Source organism: Nelumbo nucifera, chromosome 7 (assembly GCF_055504915.1).
Source record: "Nelumbo nucifera cultivar China Antique chromosome 7, China Antique-T2T, whole genome shotgun sequence".
Lineage (NCBI taxonomy): Eukaryota > Viridiplantae > Streptophyta > Magnoliopsida > Proteales > Nelumbonaceae > Nelumbo > Nelumbo nucifera.
Window position 1 is genome coordinate 56628227 of NC_142655.1, and position 19701 is coordinate 56647927.

Genomic DNA, 19701 nt, shown 5'->3' on the forward strand with positions numbered 1-19701 from the left:
AAAATAAAAGGGAAAATCTATGATGCGGGAAAGACATGGTACCGGAAGAGTTTTGACCAATCAAAACCCACCCATGAATTTTGATAAATAACACTTTATTGACTACCACTTTTATGATACCACTTGATTGGTCAGAAATTTTTAAGATATCATATCTTTTCCATATCATAGTCGAACCTTAAATAAAATAAAAAAAGTTAAAGTGAATACTTTGATAATTTAATGCATTTCGTCCTCTAACTTAATAGTCAAGGGTATTTGTCCCAAAGTGTATGTTCAAGGGTAAATCACTGACTGACCATGGTACAATGGGTGTTTTTGTAATTTACACCCTCTTTTATTTAGCTTTTTTGTTACTCACTCAATTAAGCAACTTTGGTTTACTAGAAAAAAAAATTAAGCAAAATTGATAAAAGGGTTGTATGGCATTTGTAATTAAGCATAGCCTATATATTCAAGGTCTTGTTGTTTTAACTTGTTTTCGATCTCTAATATCTTCAAAGCAAATGACTTTCACTGTTCTTTTAGTACATATCTTAAAAGCAAAAGAATCTTGGCATCATGTTATTCTTTTAATACCTCTTATTTTTTAGATTGCAAACATCTAAATGACAATATTTTTATTATTTATCCCCCAATTTCCCTTTGTGCATTTTATTCATCATTTATTATTAGTAACATGCTCTTATTATATTAAAACTTTATAATAATAATAATAATAATAATAATAATAATAATAATAATAATAATAAGAAGAAGAAGAAGAAGAAGAAGAAGAAGAAGAAGAAGAAGAATATATTATTTTCATAATAATAAATATGATTAAAATAATAATTATTATTTATTAAATTAACAATAATAATACTTATTATTATATTAAAACATAATAATAATAATAATAACAATAAGAATAATAAGAATAAGAATAATAAGATATTATTTTCATAATAATAAATATGATTAAAATAATAATTATTATTTATTAAATTAACAATAATATTATTATTGTTATTAAAATAGTAATAATTAGTTACTATTTTATTTATTTATTATTTCATTATATTATTAACATTTAATTGTTTAATTATTTAATATTTTTCTATTATCATTATTTTTAACTATTATTATTATTATTATTATTGTTTTAATTATTCAATAATAATAATAATTAAGTATTTTATCATTTAATTATTTACTATTAAAATAATAATATATTATTAGTTAGTTATTACCATTATTTTTATTAATTTCTCATTATTAACTTTATTTTAAAAATGATTATTAATATCAATTATATAAGGGCACAGAACCCCAAGGTACAACACATGAGAACACTCTACATTTTAGTATCAAAGACACCACCCTAGGGACATAACTCCAATGCCTCTAACACCTTTCCATGACCACAAGTTGCCAAAACCCTAGGTCTTACATTCATCTCCTTGTTAATCCAAGCAGCAACAAAGTCCATATTTACAATGTTACATGTAACCATATTAAGGCAGGTTTACCACTTAACCCAGCCCTTTGACATCCATAGTAATTACAAATTAGGTGTATCAAAGAGAGTGGTGTATTTGAAGGGAGAAGATCCTCTTAAAACACAAGAAATCATCTTCTTCTCCACTTTTGGTGGAGTTTGGGCTCCCATCAAGGCAACGCCCGTTTGAGCAGCCTTTACAGTCTTGTATTGGGAATTTTCCCTACTCATGTGCTTTATTTCATGGGGAGATTCCCGATGCAAGGTTGAAAGAGGTTGTTGGGACGGTGTGAGCACGGGCTTGCCTTGACCGAAGTTGATCTCCTTTTGGTGAGTAGTGACAACCGAACCACTCCATCCAAGTGAAGATGGTATTTGACCCTCTACTTGTGACATCCATCTCAAATCATAAATCTTGTTCAAGATGATGAAAGCAAGATTGGAACACCACTATCCCTGCCATAGATTCTTGGGGTTTTAATCGTTCAATCCACCCCTAGGGCAGAAATAAGATTTCTAGGGGAGGACTAAATCCTGATCATGGATTGATGCCAAATCCATGGGCAGGATGCAATTTATAAAGGGGCTACTAGTAGACAAGGAGGGGGTTACAATTTTAGATTTCTGTGGAATGCAGTCCACTTATACCTAGATTCTTCAAGATGATGTGGCAAGTTTTTATTGAAGGGTCAATGTAAAAGATTGACCCAAGGGGTGATAGAATGCAAATTCAACTTGAATGCATCTCCCTACATGATCAAAACTGAAGATTGGCCCATAGAGAATTATTAACAGGACCTCCTCAAGCCCTAGACCTGGATACTAACCGAACATCCTAAGCACTTGGGATTTAGATTGCACCCAACCCTATAACCTGACAAATCAGGGGATTCACATTCAACCCGTTGCCTTTTAGTCAAGGGGTTTTTATTGTTCAGTCCATCCCTAGAAATCTTAGCTCCACCATACAGGTGGAATGAATCCTGACCGTGGATTGATGCCAAATCCATGGGCAGGATAAAGTTTATAGGGGGAAGCTACTAGTAGATTAGGAGGGGGCTATCTTTTCAGATTTCTGAGGGAGAGTGCAGTCTACTTATCCCTTTAGTCAATAGATAGCTCTCTTTAGATAGGACTGTCAATGGGTCATGTCTATCCGATGTACCTGAATAGATCGAACCAATTATAATGGGGTCTGGTTCCATTGTTTTGTCCCGGTTAATAATTGGGCCGGTTCTGACACTTGCCTGTCCTGAACCAATTCAGACCCGAAACTGATTATTTGATTGAATTTTGAATATATAACATTTTCTTATTTTTTTTTATAATTTCTATCATGTTTTATGTTTGAAATGATAAATTTGATGAATAATATTAGTTAAAAATTATTTAAATTATTAATATACAATTAATTAAATATTTTTCTATCAATTTTGTTAAGGTTATGTTATCAAAATATTTGATTTTTTATAATTTTTTATCTTGTTTTATGTTTGACATGATAATTTTGATAGATAATATTAATTAAAATTATTTAATTCATTAATATATATAAGTAATTTAATACTTTTCTATCAATTTTATTTTGGTTATATTATCAACATTTAAAATTTAAATTATTATTTAATAAAAAATATAGTTTTCAATATAACCGTCGGGACTATTAACCGGGACGGTTCTGGTTCTAATTAGACCCGATCCGACCAGTGACAGCCCTAAATGATTAAGATAAGATTAACTATCTTCACAAAGAGCTTTGGTCGGTGTGGGAACTCGAGGCGTTAGTAACCGCCATACGAAAGCAGCCGTTGTTAGTTGTTAGTTAAGTCGGTTAACAGAATTCTATTCCAGCAGCCGTTTGTACTAATAATCATATTCTAAGTAGGATTCTTGTATTATAAATGGTAAATAGACTCTGCCTCTCACTTTGTTAGTTGACCGCTTTTCTTATTTCTTATTATTGCAGTCTGTTACTCTGTTAGTTAAGTCGGTTAAGAATTCCATCCAGTACACGTTATTACTAATAATCCTACTCTAAGTAGGATTCTTGTTTTATAAATAGTAAATAGACTCTGCCTCTCATTCGCATACATACAGCATCATCAACACTACACTTCGTTCGATTCAACACTGAGAAATCGTTACTGTAAGTCTCTTTTCCCTTCCTTCGTTTCTCTTTCTCTTTATTCATGTTCTTACAGTGATTTCTCTTTATTCATTTTCTGTTTCATTACACTGACTTCTCTTTCTCTTCTGTTTATCTGCAGTGCGTGCGTCTGCAACAAACAAAATGGCTATGGTGTTAGCTATTCTTTCTTTCCTTTCAATCTCTTCCTTCACTGTTTCCTTCGGTCAATTAGATGATTACGAGTGGCCTGGACCTGAATATTCCGTTGTGGGAGATCCTGGTATGAGAAATTCTAACCTTAGATTGGCCATAGACTCATGGAACTACTGTAACAAGGTTGGACATGAAGCTCCTAAGATGGGGAGCCCGGCTGCAGCTGATTGCTTTGATGTCCATCCTAAGACATTCTCTGTTCATCATAGAGTCACAGAAGCCGATAACAGATTAAGTGTTGGAAAGCCTTTTCCTAGTTCATTCAGGGGACAAGATTTGTCTCATCTTAATGACCCAGATTTGTATGCTGTTCAGAAGGAACTGTATCTTGGTTCCAAGTGTGAGGTACATGGGAACGACCTGAGGTTTATTTCTGACTATTATCAGTTCTGGATGATTACTCTTAGAAATGGTAACCTAGACACACATGCTGGATTGTGCCCCAGTAAAGGCAGGAAGGTCGGTCCCTTTGAACATTCAGAAGATGGATTCTCATGTTATGGAAAGGGGTGTATGAATCAGCCACTTATGTTCCATAACTATACCAGCTTGCAAACTGTTGGGAAGGAGAAGTTTCTTAGAGGGAGTTTCTTTGGCACCTATGACTTGGATGTTGATTTTGGTAAAGGAGTAACACGTAACATTTCCTACTACTCTGTGTCATGGGAAAAGAAGTTTGGAGAGGATAAGAGTTGGGTTTTTCATCACTTTTTGAGGACATCAGACAAATATCCATCACTAAAGCTCATCCTGAAATCTGATACTGCTGGTGGAAAATTTGGCTATGGTACCAGAGGAATGACTAAGGATGTAAGTATCATTGTGCTGGTTTCTTTCTTTCTATTTTTTTCTATAATTAATTTCTGATTTCTGATCATATTGATCATGTAATTTGCAATGATATTTTTTAGTTAGTTAAGAGTTTTAACTTCTTTTGGTTTGTTCTGATATTGCAGCTTACAATTTCGCCAGACTTTGAAGTGATTTTCACACTTAATGTGCTCAAGGGAGGAGGTGCAAATAGCCAATTCAACTTGCTAGAGATGAGAAGCTGTTGGCGGAATGATGGTCTTAGATGTGAAGGCAATAGTAGAATTGATGTAAATCGATACTTCAGAATGATCCTCAGTTCAAACACAACTGCACTGTGTAGCCCTACCAACTTAAAAGCATGTCCTCCATATCACATTACTCGTGGTGGTTCCCCTCCCATATATCGTAATGACACAGCAAACTTTCCATATGAGGCTTACCATAGTTACTGTGCACCTAGCAATGCTGGACACCTTCAAGAGCTATACCAACTATGCGACCCTTACAGCAATCCAATGCCACAGGAGATTATTAAGATACTACCTCATCCGGTTTGGGAATCATATGGATTCCCAAAGAAGCAAGGAGATGGATGGATCGGTGATTCAAGGAAGTGGAAGCTAAAGGCTGGACAATTGGCATTCACATTACCTTTCTATCAGGATGCAGGAACTGTGCCTATAGATAGGTCTTGGGACTCTATTGGCGTTGGTACAGAGGTTTTCATGAACCCTGATCAAGTTGTAGAGTGGACTATCAGTGACTTTGATATCCTGATGCATCCAAGGCCACATGATTAGTAGTTTTTCCTTTTCTTCTATTATTTTTGTACATGGTCTAAGGACCAAGTTATAAATTTGGCAAATGTATGAAGCTTTGAAATTTGATTTTTTTGGTTCGATTCAATTCAATCATTTTATTTATTTGTCTGTTTATTAGGAGTTTGAAAAGCAACCAGAAAGTTTTGTCCATTGTTTTAATTTTATGATTGCTAGCTACCCATATAAAATCTTCAATTGGTTTGCCAATGGCTTATGGATTGGTATGATTCCTTCTGGTCTAGAGAAAAAGGAGGCATAGAAAGAAATAATTAGGAAAAGAGATTTACTTAGGCCAGCCTGGTTTGCTTCTTATGATGTTTTGTTTGAATTTTCTATTATAGGTGAACTTAAGATATTCCCATGCTTCCTTATTATTTCTTCTTTGTAATACTTGAAAGAATGATTTGTTAGAATGGGAGAAATGGGTTTTCATCAAATTATTTTTTGTTTATATTAGGCCTTTTCTGTGGTTAATTAATGGTGTGTAAATGACTAAGATCTGATTAAGAATCTCTGTAGTGTTTTGAAGGAAACTTCTTTTTTCCAATATCCATGCATTGATGAAGTTTAAACCTTTGTACTTGGTCATTCATACAATTCACATTGGAATTAATCCATTTATTGTAAGCAAAATAATGGGTAAAACACAAGGTAGCCCTGCTCAAGTATATTATGATTCAGGTTGGCAGATTAAGCTGAAGCAGAGGAAACAACTACAATGAGAACTAGAAAAATGAGCAGGGTTAGCAGCTAAATCTGCCAACCCAAAACTAATCTGAGAACTCAGAAGTAACCCTGCTTAAGATAATGGGTAAACTTCAGTTTTCTTGAAATTCTAAACTTAGAAGTAATCCATTTATTGTAAGCAAAACACTAGATTTAGCTGCAGTTTACTTCAGAGTTGTCAGATTTAGCTGAAGCAGAGGAAACAACTGTTAACCCTGCTCAAGTATATAATGATTCTGGTTGGCCATTCACTGGTGTGCTGTTAATGAGAACTTTTGAAAATAAGAATGAGACAGCTGTTAACTTTGGACCTTTAATAGCTAATAGGTAGAAGGCATGCTAAATATTTTTTACTAGCTCATAGGTCGGTCTTAGTGATGTGGTTAAGGTTAGGGAAATGACTATGATGGCATATGTTGAACTACTGGAAATGTCGAACCACATTTCAAATTCAGAAGTAAACTGCAAATGCTGCCCTGTGATGCAGTTCAATTTGGCAGTAAAAATAGATGATATGACATTGACAATACAATCCTTGAAAACTCAACCAAGGTTTAACCAATGAGGAAATAGGGAAGGCAAAGAAACTCCAACCTCAATCCATTAGTCATTCCATTTTCTATGCCTTATGTGTTTTCAGTAGTGATTTCCTTGTACTGTAACAGAATAATCACCAAAGTCATTTAAACTTCATGGATAATGTCCTAGTCAAAATAAAATCATGGATGATGCTGAACTACTTGAAATAATCCCAAGGCAACAATTTGTTCTACCTGTGCTTCAAATTGGAGCTGACTGACTGGAACTGGAGTACATGTTTTTTATCAATATTCGTCTTTTGTCCTTGCATGCATTTCAAAAAGGAAACTTTTTAGCATTTAAATATGACTGAGATTGTGATACTGGAGTGCCAACTGGATGTTTCACTAAGATAAATGAGATCCAAAATGGTTTATTCTGTTGTAATATTTCATACCTGAACAAATTATGTATCTGGTTCGAAAACTTCAGCCAACGAACCAATTGAATCATTTAGTCTATAATCAAACAGTCATACATCGTTAGGAGAAACACAATATTTATCATGGTCATTTGTTTCATTTAAGGCAGGGAAGGAATAAGCCTGTGTAGTCATTGTTTCATTTAATTCTTCCCTTGATGTTCTATTTGGATGCCTAATTTTGTGTTGAGCTTACTTTGTAGCATCTGATCATTACTAGTCTTTTTTGTTTTGATTGATTAAATTTTGTGTTCGTTAAATGATTGAAGTAACTGTGCAAGGTGGCAGAATCTAATGTGGTGTGCATTTCCATGGACGTTGTTTCTTTCTTGGTATATATATATATATATATATATATATAGATAGATAGATAGATAGATAGATAGATAGATAGATAGATAGATAGATAGATAGATATTGAAACATCAGATATTGATTTGTGGTCTTGGCGCTAATGGAAAAACATGCTATAACACTAAACTAAGCTGTATAATCTATCATGTGTACAACAAATTTTCAGGGTTTAAGGTGATTAGAGGTTACAACCTCTGAGTTTAAGAGGTTTGTTGTGGATTGCAACTCATACTTAAGTCATATTTTGGATCTGTCAGTCAACAGGGTCTCTTGAGGGTTTTTTTTTTTTTTTTTTCATGAAGTTTTGAAGCACGAAGTCTTTGCTTCCAGGTCTAAAAATTTGTTCCATTGGAAGGCAATATTGGATAATTCCATTATCCAGGTTTGCAATCATGTGGTTGGTATGACAGAGTATTCACAATTACATGCTTTCCGGAAGAGACGATGTTTTGAAGCACGAAGTCTTTGCTTCCAGGTCTAAAAATTTGTTCCATTGGAAGGCAATATTGGATAATTCCATTATCCAGGTTTGCAATCATGTGGTTGGTATGACAGAGTATTCACAATTACATGCTTTCCGGAAGAGACGATGTACACAAGTAGGCAATACTTTTAGTAACATTAAGATAAATTAGTATGTTTATTTGTTTATTGACTCTTATTTGATATCTGGGACGGTATTTTCTCTAGTATGTTGTTTTACCAATAATAGATCATAAAAACTTATTATTTATTTGTTTATTATTGTGGGAGCTGGTATCTTATTTCAAAAATTCCTGGTTATCTGCTACCACACTAGCATGTGACTGACGACTTTATCCTGAAAATCCTGTGTCTGTATTTTTCCATTTTGTTGATGTTATACTTTTATGTGGGATATTGTACACATAACTGACATTGTATTCAGGCACTAAAACTGTTTCCGAACTCTCATTATCATGGATACTGGTTTGTCTTTTCATGCTGCACCAATAATTTAACAATGGATAATGGAATGGTGTTAACAGCACTCATGTAGTAAACCCCATATAGTTGGTATAAGGCTTGGGTAATGATGATAATGATTGGATAATTCCATTGTTGATTCTGTTTCAGGGGTGTCACAGTTAGAGCAGAGTTGTTTTGTGGGTCTTCTACTACCATGTGCTTGCACCGTAGTCTCTTTTTGGCATAGTTTGGTTCTATCCCAGCTTATTTCTTTTTTTTTTTTTCTTTCCTTGTGGTGTGGCCACATTTTCTGCCATCTTTCACTAGTTTCTTGTATATTTTCTTACTGTCACTATCTAATAGAATCTCTTCCTTTTTATTGATAAAGAAAAAGTAAGTTATCCACTGCAAATGTATTGTAAATTATATTATTATCATCATCCATACTTTGTCAATCTGCTTTTAATTTTTTCCACGTTTCTCTCTTATGAAGACAAATGAATATAAATTCTCTTAAGAAAAACTATTTTTATTTATACCTTTCTCCAAGGATTTTTGTTAAACACTCTATGTATGAATGCGATATTATCTCTAAGACCAAGAAAATTCATATGTGGAAACGTCATAAAGTATAAACTATGGCTTCTTTTATTAATCTCCTTATTGTGAATATGCATGTGTTGTTATTAAACTAAAAGTTTATACCTTCTTCTGGAATGTTTAGTACTGCAGGGTTGCACTTTGAGTGGTTTATTAATATGTTCAGCACCTAATCAACAATTAATATGTTTTTTTTTTTTTTTTTTTTGTGATGGATCTATGTACTACAATCAATAAGGCATTGAAGGAAATGAGATCTTTTCTCTTTTGCTCACAACTAGTCCAACCACTAAGTTTCAGGCCCCAGTTGTCCAATATTGCAAATCCTGATGAGGTCTGCTAAGCAGATGACTGGAGGATCTTAGGTTTGCCTATGCATTTTGTCCTAGCAAGATGAGTTGATCAAAATAAATGTATTCTATGTAAACATGCTCGTCTACTTTCTTTCAGTGTTTCAGATCCCTTCCAAAATCAGATCACAGATCGAAAAACTTCAAAGAGATTTCCTATGGGAAGGTGGAGGTGTTAGAAAAGGGCATTTAGTGAATTGGAGTCGGGTCTGCAAACCAAAAGAGGTTGGAGGGCTGGGAATCGGACACCTAAAAGAGAAGAATACTGCCCTCCTAGGAAAATGGTTGTGGATATTCCCCATTGAATCAAACTCCCTTTGGGCAACTATCATCACCAGCAAGTATGGGTTAAATGCAAACGGTTGAGACTGCTATCTCTGCTCAAACCGATCAGTTTCCTCAAATCCCTGGAAAGGTATCACTTCCATTCACAACCTCTTTTTTTCTTTCATAAGATTTAGGGTGGGTAATGGATCTAGAATAAAGTTTTGGACGAACCTGTGGTGGAGCAACTCCACATTAGCAGAATCTTATCCTAGGCTCTACAACCTTACCCTAAACAAAGGTGCAACCATCTCTCAGTGCCTCCCTATTTCTCCCAATGAAAGCAACATAAATCTGAGTGTCAGAAAACCCTTAAGGGATCCGGAGATCAGTGAGCTTAATGACCTTCTCCTCTCTCTTAGAGAAGTCTACATTTCCCCAAACTCCCAAGACTCCCGAATCTGGAAACCCAACCCTGGAGGTGAGTTCTCGTCCAAGTCTTTCTTCGAAGCTCTAGTTGCAGGAAACTGAGACTGGCTTCCCTTTCAAGAAGATCTGGTGCATGTTTGTTCCCTCTAGAATGAGTTTCTTTGTTTGGGAGGCTTGTCTGCATAGAGTAAACACCTGTGAGTTATTGCAGAAGAAAAACCTTGGAAGGCTTTTTATCTCCCCTCACGTCTGTATCCTATGCCTCCGTGAGGGAGAGACAAATGACCACCTTTTCATACACTGCCAGGTAGCCAGCAACATCTGGAATTTCTTCCTACAGCTAGTTGGCTATAGTTGGGTGGCTCCTAAGCACCTTCAGGATCTGATTTGTCAGTGGCAAGGAAGAGGTCTGAGCAAGAAAGGTAATACTTACTGGTTGATAATACTTCATGCTGTACTCTGGGGAATTTGGGAGGAAAGCAACAATCGACTGTTTGAAAATAAGACAATCAAAGGGTGAGCTGATCAACCACATCTCTTATCACTGCAATTTGTGGGCTTCCAGCTCAGAGGAGTTCACAGGAATCAATGTTAACGACCTTAACAGAAATGTGTACAACTTTTTTATCTCCTCCTCCTCTATCCCATCCCCCGAGTTCCCTCATTAAGAAAGGAAAGAACTTGGACTCTAAGCTTTGATGGTAGTGCTTTTGGTAACCCTGGAGCGGCTGGCATAGGGGGAATCCTAAGAGATGAAAATGGTCTCACCTGCTGGGTATACAGTGGACCGATTGGGATTGCTGACTTCACAAAGGTAGAAGTGTTGGCAGCTCTCACAAGGATTCACCTAGTTAGCAAACTGGGTATTCAGAACTTCTCCATCGAAGGTGACTCAGCAAATACTATGAGATGGTTAGGTCAACAGGAGACTGGACCTTGGAGACTCAGTCACTTCTTAACAGAGGCAAGGGACCTATTGGATCATTAGAACGCTTCTCTATACTGGATCCAAAGGGATCTAAATGCTATTGCAGATGGTCTAGCAAAATTAGGAGTCATTCTGGAGTCCTTGTACTGTGATAATTTTCCTCATGTGTAATTCTCAGGGGTCTGGCCCCTGCTTTGTATTTGTACACCTTCTTGTGTACTCCTCTTTCCTTTATTGAAATCAATGAACTTCTTTCAAAAAAAAAAACTATTATGAAATTATAAACACAACCATTATTTGTTGTAATGGTAAAATCTTGGGCTGGAACACAAGCTGGAGTCTGAGAGTGGCCACTTTGTCCAAAAAATGCCAGAGGTTAGGACCACATCCAGTTTACCCCTCCCAAGACCCCAGATAGCTAGGACCAACGTTGGGTAATGGCCTTTATCTTCCAATTGTAAACAATTAAACTGCAAATTAGGCCATTAAATAATTAAATCACAAGAATAGCAGCCCTGATTAGAAAAAAAAAAGGACAAGATCTGGTTGAGATCATGAGATTAGGAATTTCTGATAAGAAAATCCGATATAGAGGGATTGGATGATTGACAGATATTGATAGAGAGAAGGAGAGGGATGAAAACAAGTAGATCTATTGCTCTATCTTTGTATCTTATTCAGTTTTGACTTTTTAATAAATTAGAAAATTTCCAATTGCTTAGGCTTTGTTTGGAAGGAGTACAAATGCAAATATGTAGAGTGCAACACCTTGTATTTTGTATTATTTTGTATGTATTTGCATTGTACATATTTGTATTTGGACTCTTTACAAACTGAGCCTTAAGGGGTCCTGGTATTGTGCTAATTTTGAGAACTACGGGTACATACTCTTGAATTGATCTCAAATTATCTATACATACCTGTTTTGATATAATATATAAAGAGAGCACAATTACTTATTTGCCTCCACTAAAATTGTTTTACCCATACTGCTCACCTAGTTTGTTGTTAAAAAGAAGTGTTATGTTCGTGGAATAGAACTAATATCATAAATTTCCACATTTTCTTGGGATAACATGTCAAAAAGAAAGGCAACATCTAGAAGGAATCAATCCCATTATTAACTGAATTTTTTTCTGCCTTGGGCTATTTTAGTCCCCCCCCCCTCCCTTCCCACCCCTATAGTTGGATAAGCCCTTATTGAGTTGAATTCTGTTGGAATTTCCTCCCTTCTCCATTTTAGTTTTTATCTAAATATGGTAACAAGTATTTTCTAATGCAGACCACACAGTTTATATAACAAGAAACTGAATAGCTTTTCTATTATCAAAATTTTTCTTGTTGTAATTTGAAATACGGTCATTGGTCAATGACTAACATGTATACTTGTTATAGGGACAATTCCAAGCAATGTTCTTGGTGGCAAGAGATAGGTCTTTTATTGGGATGTATCAACTGGTCATTGTTTCATTTTCAAAGTTCATTGAAAATTTGGGATGTATCAACTGGTCTTCTATTATTGGGATGTATCAACTGGTCATTGTTTCATTTTCAAAGTTCATTGAAAATACGGTCATTGTTTCAAAGTTCATTGAAAATTTGGGATGTTTCATTTTCAAAGTTCTTGGTGGCAAGAGATAGGTCTTTTATTGGGATGTATCAACTGGTCTTCTATTATCAGTAGTTTTCCTTGTAATATATCATTGTTTCATTTTCAAAGTTCATTGAAAATTTGGCAGTACCAGCCTTAGAAAATCAACTAAGAATCAACCCAAGGTGCTCAATGTGAGCCTTTCCAATTATAAATTCTTAGGTGATGTTGAGGTTATCCTCATAATGGAAACCTTTCTTTATGTAAAATCTAGGTTTTGTGTATAAAAAGGTTTGGGTGATATATCAGTCTCTGAACTCTGAATGCAATTTATTAGAAGGATTAGAAAGTAATTGAAGCCATTATGAATGATCTCAAAATTAAAACCTAATAAGGTGATCCAATTCTCAGCTTCTCAAAGGAGCAAAAATTCAGGAGGTTCTGGACTGACAGATAGTGTGGAGAGTCTACTCTAGAAGAGCAATTCCCTTCCTTTTTGAAATAGCCCAGAACAGAAATGCTAAAGTGGGAGATTGCTTTGAACAGGTAAATAATGAAGTGATATGGGGACCTTCATTTAGATGAAATTTAAATGAATGGAAATGAACCCAATGGTCGAGTTGATAGGACTATTTCAAACCATCAAGGCAAACCCAATGGAAGCTGAGGACTGGATATAGAAACCGGAAAGGATGGCCAGTTCACTGTTCAAGGTTGGTTTCACAGGAACCAAATCACTTCCCTTAGGTTAAAATATGGAACCCCTGCATCCCATCAAAGGTGGCTTTCTTGGTGTGGACAGCCTTCACTTGAAAGATGTTTAACAAATGATCTGTTGTTAAGAAGAAGTGTGAGAGCATAGACATGTTTAAGGCCATAGGCTTGATCTAACTTGTCCCAAGCCAAAGCCAAATCGGCCCGGTTCATCTTGGATCATGAAATAGCAATTCAGGGCAAGCCATGAATGTCACCTACGCTTTTAAAGGGATGAATTCCATATCAAGGGGGACTCTCTTGATGATCCTTCCCATCCTCCTTTTCTTCCCCCACTGATTCATTCCATCAACTTTGGGCCATTCCTTAGACTTTTGGAGATCTGACCACTGGATATTTGTAATGAATGCACATAATCTTCAAGCCACCTTTTTATCCATTGCAAGTTATCTCACCATTTAAGAACTCTAGCCTTAACAGTGTTTTAGGGTGCAATGTTGCATGCTGAAAACAGTACTAGAATTAATCAAAAGGATGGAGAATACAAGGTTTAAGCAATGGAGTGAAGGTCCTTTGGGGTATTTTCCTACTTATATATTATATGGTCAGTGTGGAGAGAAATAAATATGCACATTGTTGAAATAAATATATAGATATGGATGTAGTAACGAGGAATTTAAAAAGATTACTATGTTCATGGTTAAGCATATACAAAAACCTTTTCAGGGAGTCCAGTTTAGCTCTTATTTTGTTGGTGGATCTCATTTCATTTAATCATACAAATTTTTGTTTCAATGCATATCCCCATTGTACATGGGCTGATATATATTTTGATTGGTCCGTTAATACAATATATTGCCTTTCAAAAAAAATCGAGGAGATATCTTTAGTCTTCTACTTCTGCACAAAAATATGTTCTTGGATCTATGAAATACTTACTTATAATTACCAAATGCCATTGAATTGTGAAGAATTCTTCCAAACTGGGAAGCTGTAGAAGCACTTCAATGAGCAATCCCAAACACCATACTCAATTATGGCTGTCTTGAGTTATTACTAGTGGTACTCTCTCCTCCTAATTGATAAGCTAACGACACTACAAGAATCCCTAAAACTGCCGCTAGAGGCTTTACCGGAAGCTGGCAAACTGCCGCTAAAACAACTATCGCTAGAGGTTCTAGCGGCAGTTTTCGCGGCTGCCGGAATAAATCTTAAGCTGCCGCTAGAAGTTCTTTTACTGCCGCTAAAACTAACGCAATTGTAGCACTCTTAATTTAATGTATCATCAATTTGCTATTGAGAAATTGAGACTGTAGCACTCATTTTCTTTCCTATTAACTGACTTTTTCCATGGTTCATTTGTAGATCATCGACACGTTCTCAGAGAGTATAATGTCAATTTATTTGACAAAATGTGAAATACTTTCTGGGAATGTTGATGGAACTGTTAAAAAATTTGACATGTATTGGTAAGTACGTAAGACCAATGGTCAATTCAGTTTCCCTGCTTTAAGTGCCACATCTATTTTCTCGAGAAGCTTGTTATCTTTAGTTTTGTATTGCTCTTTAGAGACATATCTAATGACTTGAGGTAACCTGTGAATTGCATTTCAATGTCAAATGATGGTAATTGCATATTGGCTAGTTGCTTAGACCGATTCTGCATCTTTTGGACGGGTGACGTAGCATGGAAGCGATAAACCGGGCTGGCTATGCAAGCACTGGGCGAACCAAATTTCTAGCGAAACAAGAAAGAGAGAAAATCTCTAGAGGAGAGAGAAAAGGTGGCGAGAATTGAATAGAAAATCTGAAGTGTGTATTAACTGAAAACAATAGCAGTATTTATAGTACATCTGGAAATTATAGAATAACTAGAAAACTGTAGTTGATCTAAACATCTCAATCTCATAGCTGGATCGAACTCTTCTTGATCTTGGTCTTGATAGGATCGAACTCTTCTGGCTGGATCTTCACCGTTGGATCTTCTTGGATCTAATCCATGAATCTTGGGAGTCTTGGATTATCTTGAATTTTTCTTGATTATCTTGAATTTTTGATGGATCTTGAATTCTTGATTTCTTGATTATCTTGAATTCTTGAATTATCTCTAGCCCTTATCCTTATCCTATGAGCTGCCGCCCCTAAGGTGATGTGGGCCTTGGGATGGGCCTCCATCATTCTCCCCCACTTGGAAAGAACTCGACCCCAAGTCGTGACTGGGATATGCAAGTGTCATCTCTGGCAGGTAGCGATGGATGTCAGCAACATTGAAGGTCTTAGAGATACCCATATGATCTGGTAGGCCCACGACATATGCATTGTCGTTGTTTTTCTTCACGATCTTGTATGGGCCGTACTTCCGAGGCTGCAACTTGTTGTATTTTCCTACTGGAATCCTTTCCTTCCTCAATAATACCATAACTTCGTCACCGACGTCAAATACTTGGTGTCGACGATGCTTGTCTGCTGCCAACTTGTACTTGGCATTGGTTTGTTCTAGCTTTTGTTTCACGGATTCTTGGATGGATTGGATTTGGTCCGCCATCTGTTCTGCGGAGGTACTGACACCGGGTACTCTAGGTAATTTTACTAGGTCCAGTGCATGATTTGGAACCTTCATGTAGACAATGGAAAATGGAGATCTGCCTGTAAAACTATGTACTGCATTATTATAGGCGAACTCAGCCTGTGCAATGGCGAAATCCCATTGTTTTGGTCTCTCCCGACATATACTGCGAATCAAGTTACCAAGGGTCCGGTTCACCACCTCGGTTTGTCCGTCTGTCTGCGGATGGGCTGTGTTGCTGAAATTTAGTGAAGAATCGAATAACCTCCATAGGGTCACCCAGAAGTGGCTTAAGAACCTTGTGTCTCGATCTGAGGTAATAGCCTTGGGTACCCCATGTAGACGGACAATCTCCCTGAAAAATAATTTTGTTGTTGCTGAGGCATCTATTGTTTTCTTGCATGGGAGGAAGTGAGCCATTTTAGAGAACCTGTCAACTACCACGGAGACGGAGTCCATGTTCCTTTGGGCCTTTGGCAGGCCTAGCACAAAATCTATGGACAGGTCTTCCCAAATAGTAGTAGGAACGGGTAGGGGCATGTAGAGACCAGTATTTTGGGTTTGCCCCTTAGTTGTCTGGCAAATATAGCATCTACTTACAATGGTGGACACATCCCTCCTTAATCTCGACCAATAATAACGCCCTTTAACTGCTTCAACTGTCTTATCCCTTCCCAGGTGTCCTGCTAGCCCACCCCCATGCAGATCCCTAATGATCTTTTCATGGAGGGAGGTGCAAGGGATGCACAGTTGTTCCCCTTTCATAAGGAACCCATCATGAATGTAGAAATCATCTGATGGTTGTCGATTCACACATTTCTCCCACACCTGTTGGAAGTCATCATCCCGAGCGTATAGGTTTTTTAGGCACTCAAAACCCACAATCTCAATACTGAGGGTCTTGATGAGGGCTACTCTTCTATTAAGGGCATCGGCCACTTTATTCTGTTGTCCAGCCTTGTACACAATTTTGTATGGGGATTTGTCAAGGAAAGTAGACCATCTAGCATGCAAATCACTCCTTAATTGTTTTTGCCCACTGAGATATTTTAGGGCCTGGTGGTCAGTGTAAAGGACAAATTCCTTTGCAATTAAATAGTGTTCCCATATTTTCAAGGCTCTTACCACAACATAGAACTCTTTATCATAAGTAGACCACTTTCTCCTGGCTTCACATAATTTTTCACTGAAGAAAGCAATGGGTCTCTTTTCTTGGGATAATACAGCCCCTATGCCAACTCTACTGGCATCACATTCAACTTCAAACAGTTTATCAAAATTTGGTAAGGCAAGGACAAGAGCAGTACATAACTTCTCTTTTATGAGAGCAAAACTTTGCTCTTGTTCTTCTCCCCATTGAAATTTTCCTTTTTTCAAACATTTAGTGATAGGAGCTACAATACTGCTAAAGTGTTTAATAAATCGCATGTAGAAAGTTGCTATCCCATGGAAGCGTCTCACATCTGTGACATTTGATGGGGTCGGCCACTCCCTAATGGCTTTCACTTTTTCTTCATCTACTTTAATTCCTTCCTTGCTCACAATGAATCTCAGGAATAATAAATTATCACTCATGAAAGTGCATTTCTTCAAATTAGCATATAATTTATTTTTCCTTAATGCTTTTAGGACCTCCCTAATATGTCCCATATGCTCAGTGATAGATTTGTTGTAAATTAAAATATCATCAAAATATACCACAACAAATTTACCAGTAAAGGGACGCAGTACCTGGTTCATCAGCCTCATGAATGTGCTGGGTGCGTTGGTTAGTCCAAAGGGCATGACTAACCATTCGAACAGGCCATCTTTAGTCTTGAAGGTTGTCTTCCACTCATCTCTCATGGGAGGTTAGGTAGACTAGCACCTGGAACAAAGTCAATATGATGCTGCACATCTCTCATGGGAGGGAGTTCATTTGGAACTACATCATGGAATTCATCCAGTAGTCCCTACACTTCCACTAGAATTTTATTTTCCTCCAGGGTCTCATTCATATGTTCTCCCTTTACTACTAACAAATGTACCTCATGGGTATCCTTACATTCTTTCATAAATTCAGCATGATGATGGGTAATAGTAAGAAAATTTTTCTCATTTGTTTTTGGGGCCTTAGGAATATTCTTTTCAGCCATGGGGGTAACAAGGTGTAGCATATACATTTCTTTTCAAGTTGGTAGATATTCTTCCTACCCATGTGCCTTGCATCTGTATCAAATTGCCAAGGCATACCCAACAAAATATGGCAAGCATCCATGTCTACAATATCACAATATACTTCATCATTATACTTACCAATAGAAAATGGTACCTTGCAGTGTTCCTCCACTCGTACGCCGCCTCCTTCCTTAATCCACCCAATTGTGTATGGGTTTGGATGTTTTTCAGGAAGTAGTTGTAACTTTTGTATTACATCCCTGCAAATAATATTTTCTTGACTGCCACTATCAATAATTAAATCAAATAATTTACCCTTGACAGTACATCTAGTATGAAATAATCTGTGCCTTTGAGAGGTATCTTGATTTTTCTGGGACAACATTAATTTTCTCACAACACAAGTATACTCTTCATGTTCGTATGGACCCTCTTCATCTTCCCCATCAGGCCCACAGTATACTTCCTCCTCCACATCTTCTTCCTCCTCCCTTTCTACCATATTAACTGCCTTCCTCCTGAGACAGTCACTGGACCTATGTCCAACCTCATTACATTTAAAGCATTTAATAGGAGAAGGCTTTGCATAGGGATTACTGGGTTTAGGAGGGTTGGAAGGGTTACCTTGAGTATGTCCTCCTGTGATAACCTTACTGGCGTTAGTTGTACTTGTCGGGTGAGAAGGTTGAACTGTTGGGACTAATTTGTTCCTGTCGGTAGTTGCCGGCCTGTTGTCGCTCCCGTTGTACCGGCGATAATTATCACTACGTGCCTTGTCTTGGAACATCACTTCTGCTTTCAAGGCTAGGTTTCTTGCTTCTTGCACACTAAGAACCATCTGTACACCAATTTTATCTCTGATGGACGGTCTCAAACTGCTCAGATAACGGGTTGCCTGTTGGTTATCACTTTCAGCTAATCTCTAAAATTCAGATGTATATTCATTAACACTACAGGAACCCTGCGCACACCGTTGGTAAGATTCAAACATGTATTGTTCATAATCTGGGGGTAAAAATCTACCTCTTATAAGTTGTTTCATGCGCCTCCAGGTTCGAACAGGACCCCTTCCTTCTCTGATCTGGGTCTCTCTCATGCATTCCCACCAAACAGATGTGCCTCCCTTTAATCAGAAAGCTACCAATTTTACCCTTCGTTCCTCTGGTATCTCCATGTACTCAAAGAAACGATCGACTTCTGTGATCCAATCTAGAAGTCCCCCTATGTCAAGATCTCCACTAAAAATAGGAATATCTTACCTTGAGTTTAAATTCATCATTATTCCTACGGGGATTGAAATTACCTTAATTGTGCCAATTTCTACCATTTCTGTCGTTACCGGGAAAAACTGGAGCACCACCGAATTCTAACTCATCATCACTGTCGTCGTCAAGAAATGAACGCCGAGATGCAGCATTGACGGGTTGCCTGTCGTGGTCGTATCCTTCAATTGGATGTGGATTTTCCCTGTTCTGTGGAACAACCTCCCGTAACAAGGTCCATAGTTGTTCAGCCTTCTCTGCCAACTGTTGTTCGATGCTACGTGTGGTCGTGCGCTGTTCTTCGATTGCTCTCCAAACAGTTGGGAACCCCTGATCTCTGTCACGGGATGGGTTGCGACTGCTACCGTCTTCGTTGTC

General features: G+C 37.0%; 1 protein-coding gene across 1 annotated transcript; it reads left to right on the plus strand.

Moving 5' to 3' along the window:
* Window positions 1-3382: 3382 nt before the first annotated feature.
* On the plus strand, window positions 3383-5557 carry LOC148790518 (uncharacterized). The gene is made up of 3 exons (XM_088892208.1): window positions 3383-3626; window positions 3748-4631; window positions 4778-5557. The coding sequence occupies exons 2-3, from the start codon at window positions 3771-3773 to the stop codon at window positions 5432-5434; spliced, it is 1518 nt and encodes a 505-aa protein (XP_088748334.1). The 5' UTR covers window positions 3383-3626; window positions 3748-3770; the 3' UTR covers window positions 5435-5557.
* Window positions 5558-19701: the final 14144 nt, after the last annotated feature.

Coding starts and splice junctions, on each gene's coding strand:
- LOC148790518 (XM_088892208.1), top strand. CDS start 3,771: ATGGCTATGGTGTTAGCTATTCTTTCTTTCCTTTCAATCTCTTCCTTC. Junction 4,632..4,777: donor CCAGAGGAATGACTAAGGAT/GTAAGTATCATT, acceptor CTGATATTGCAG/CTTACAATTTCGCCAGACTT.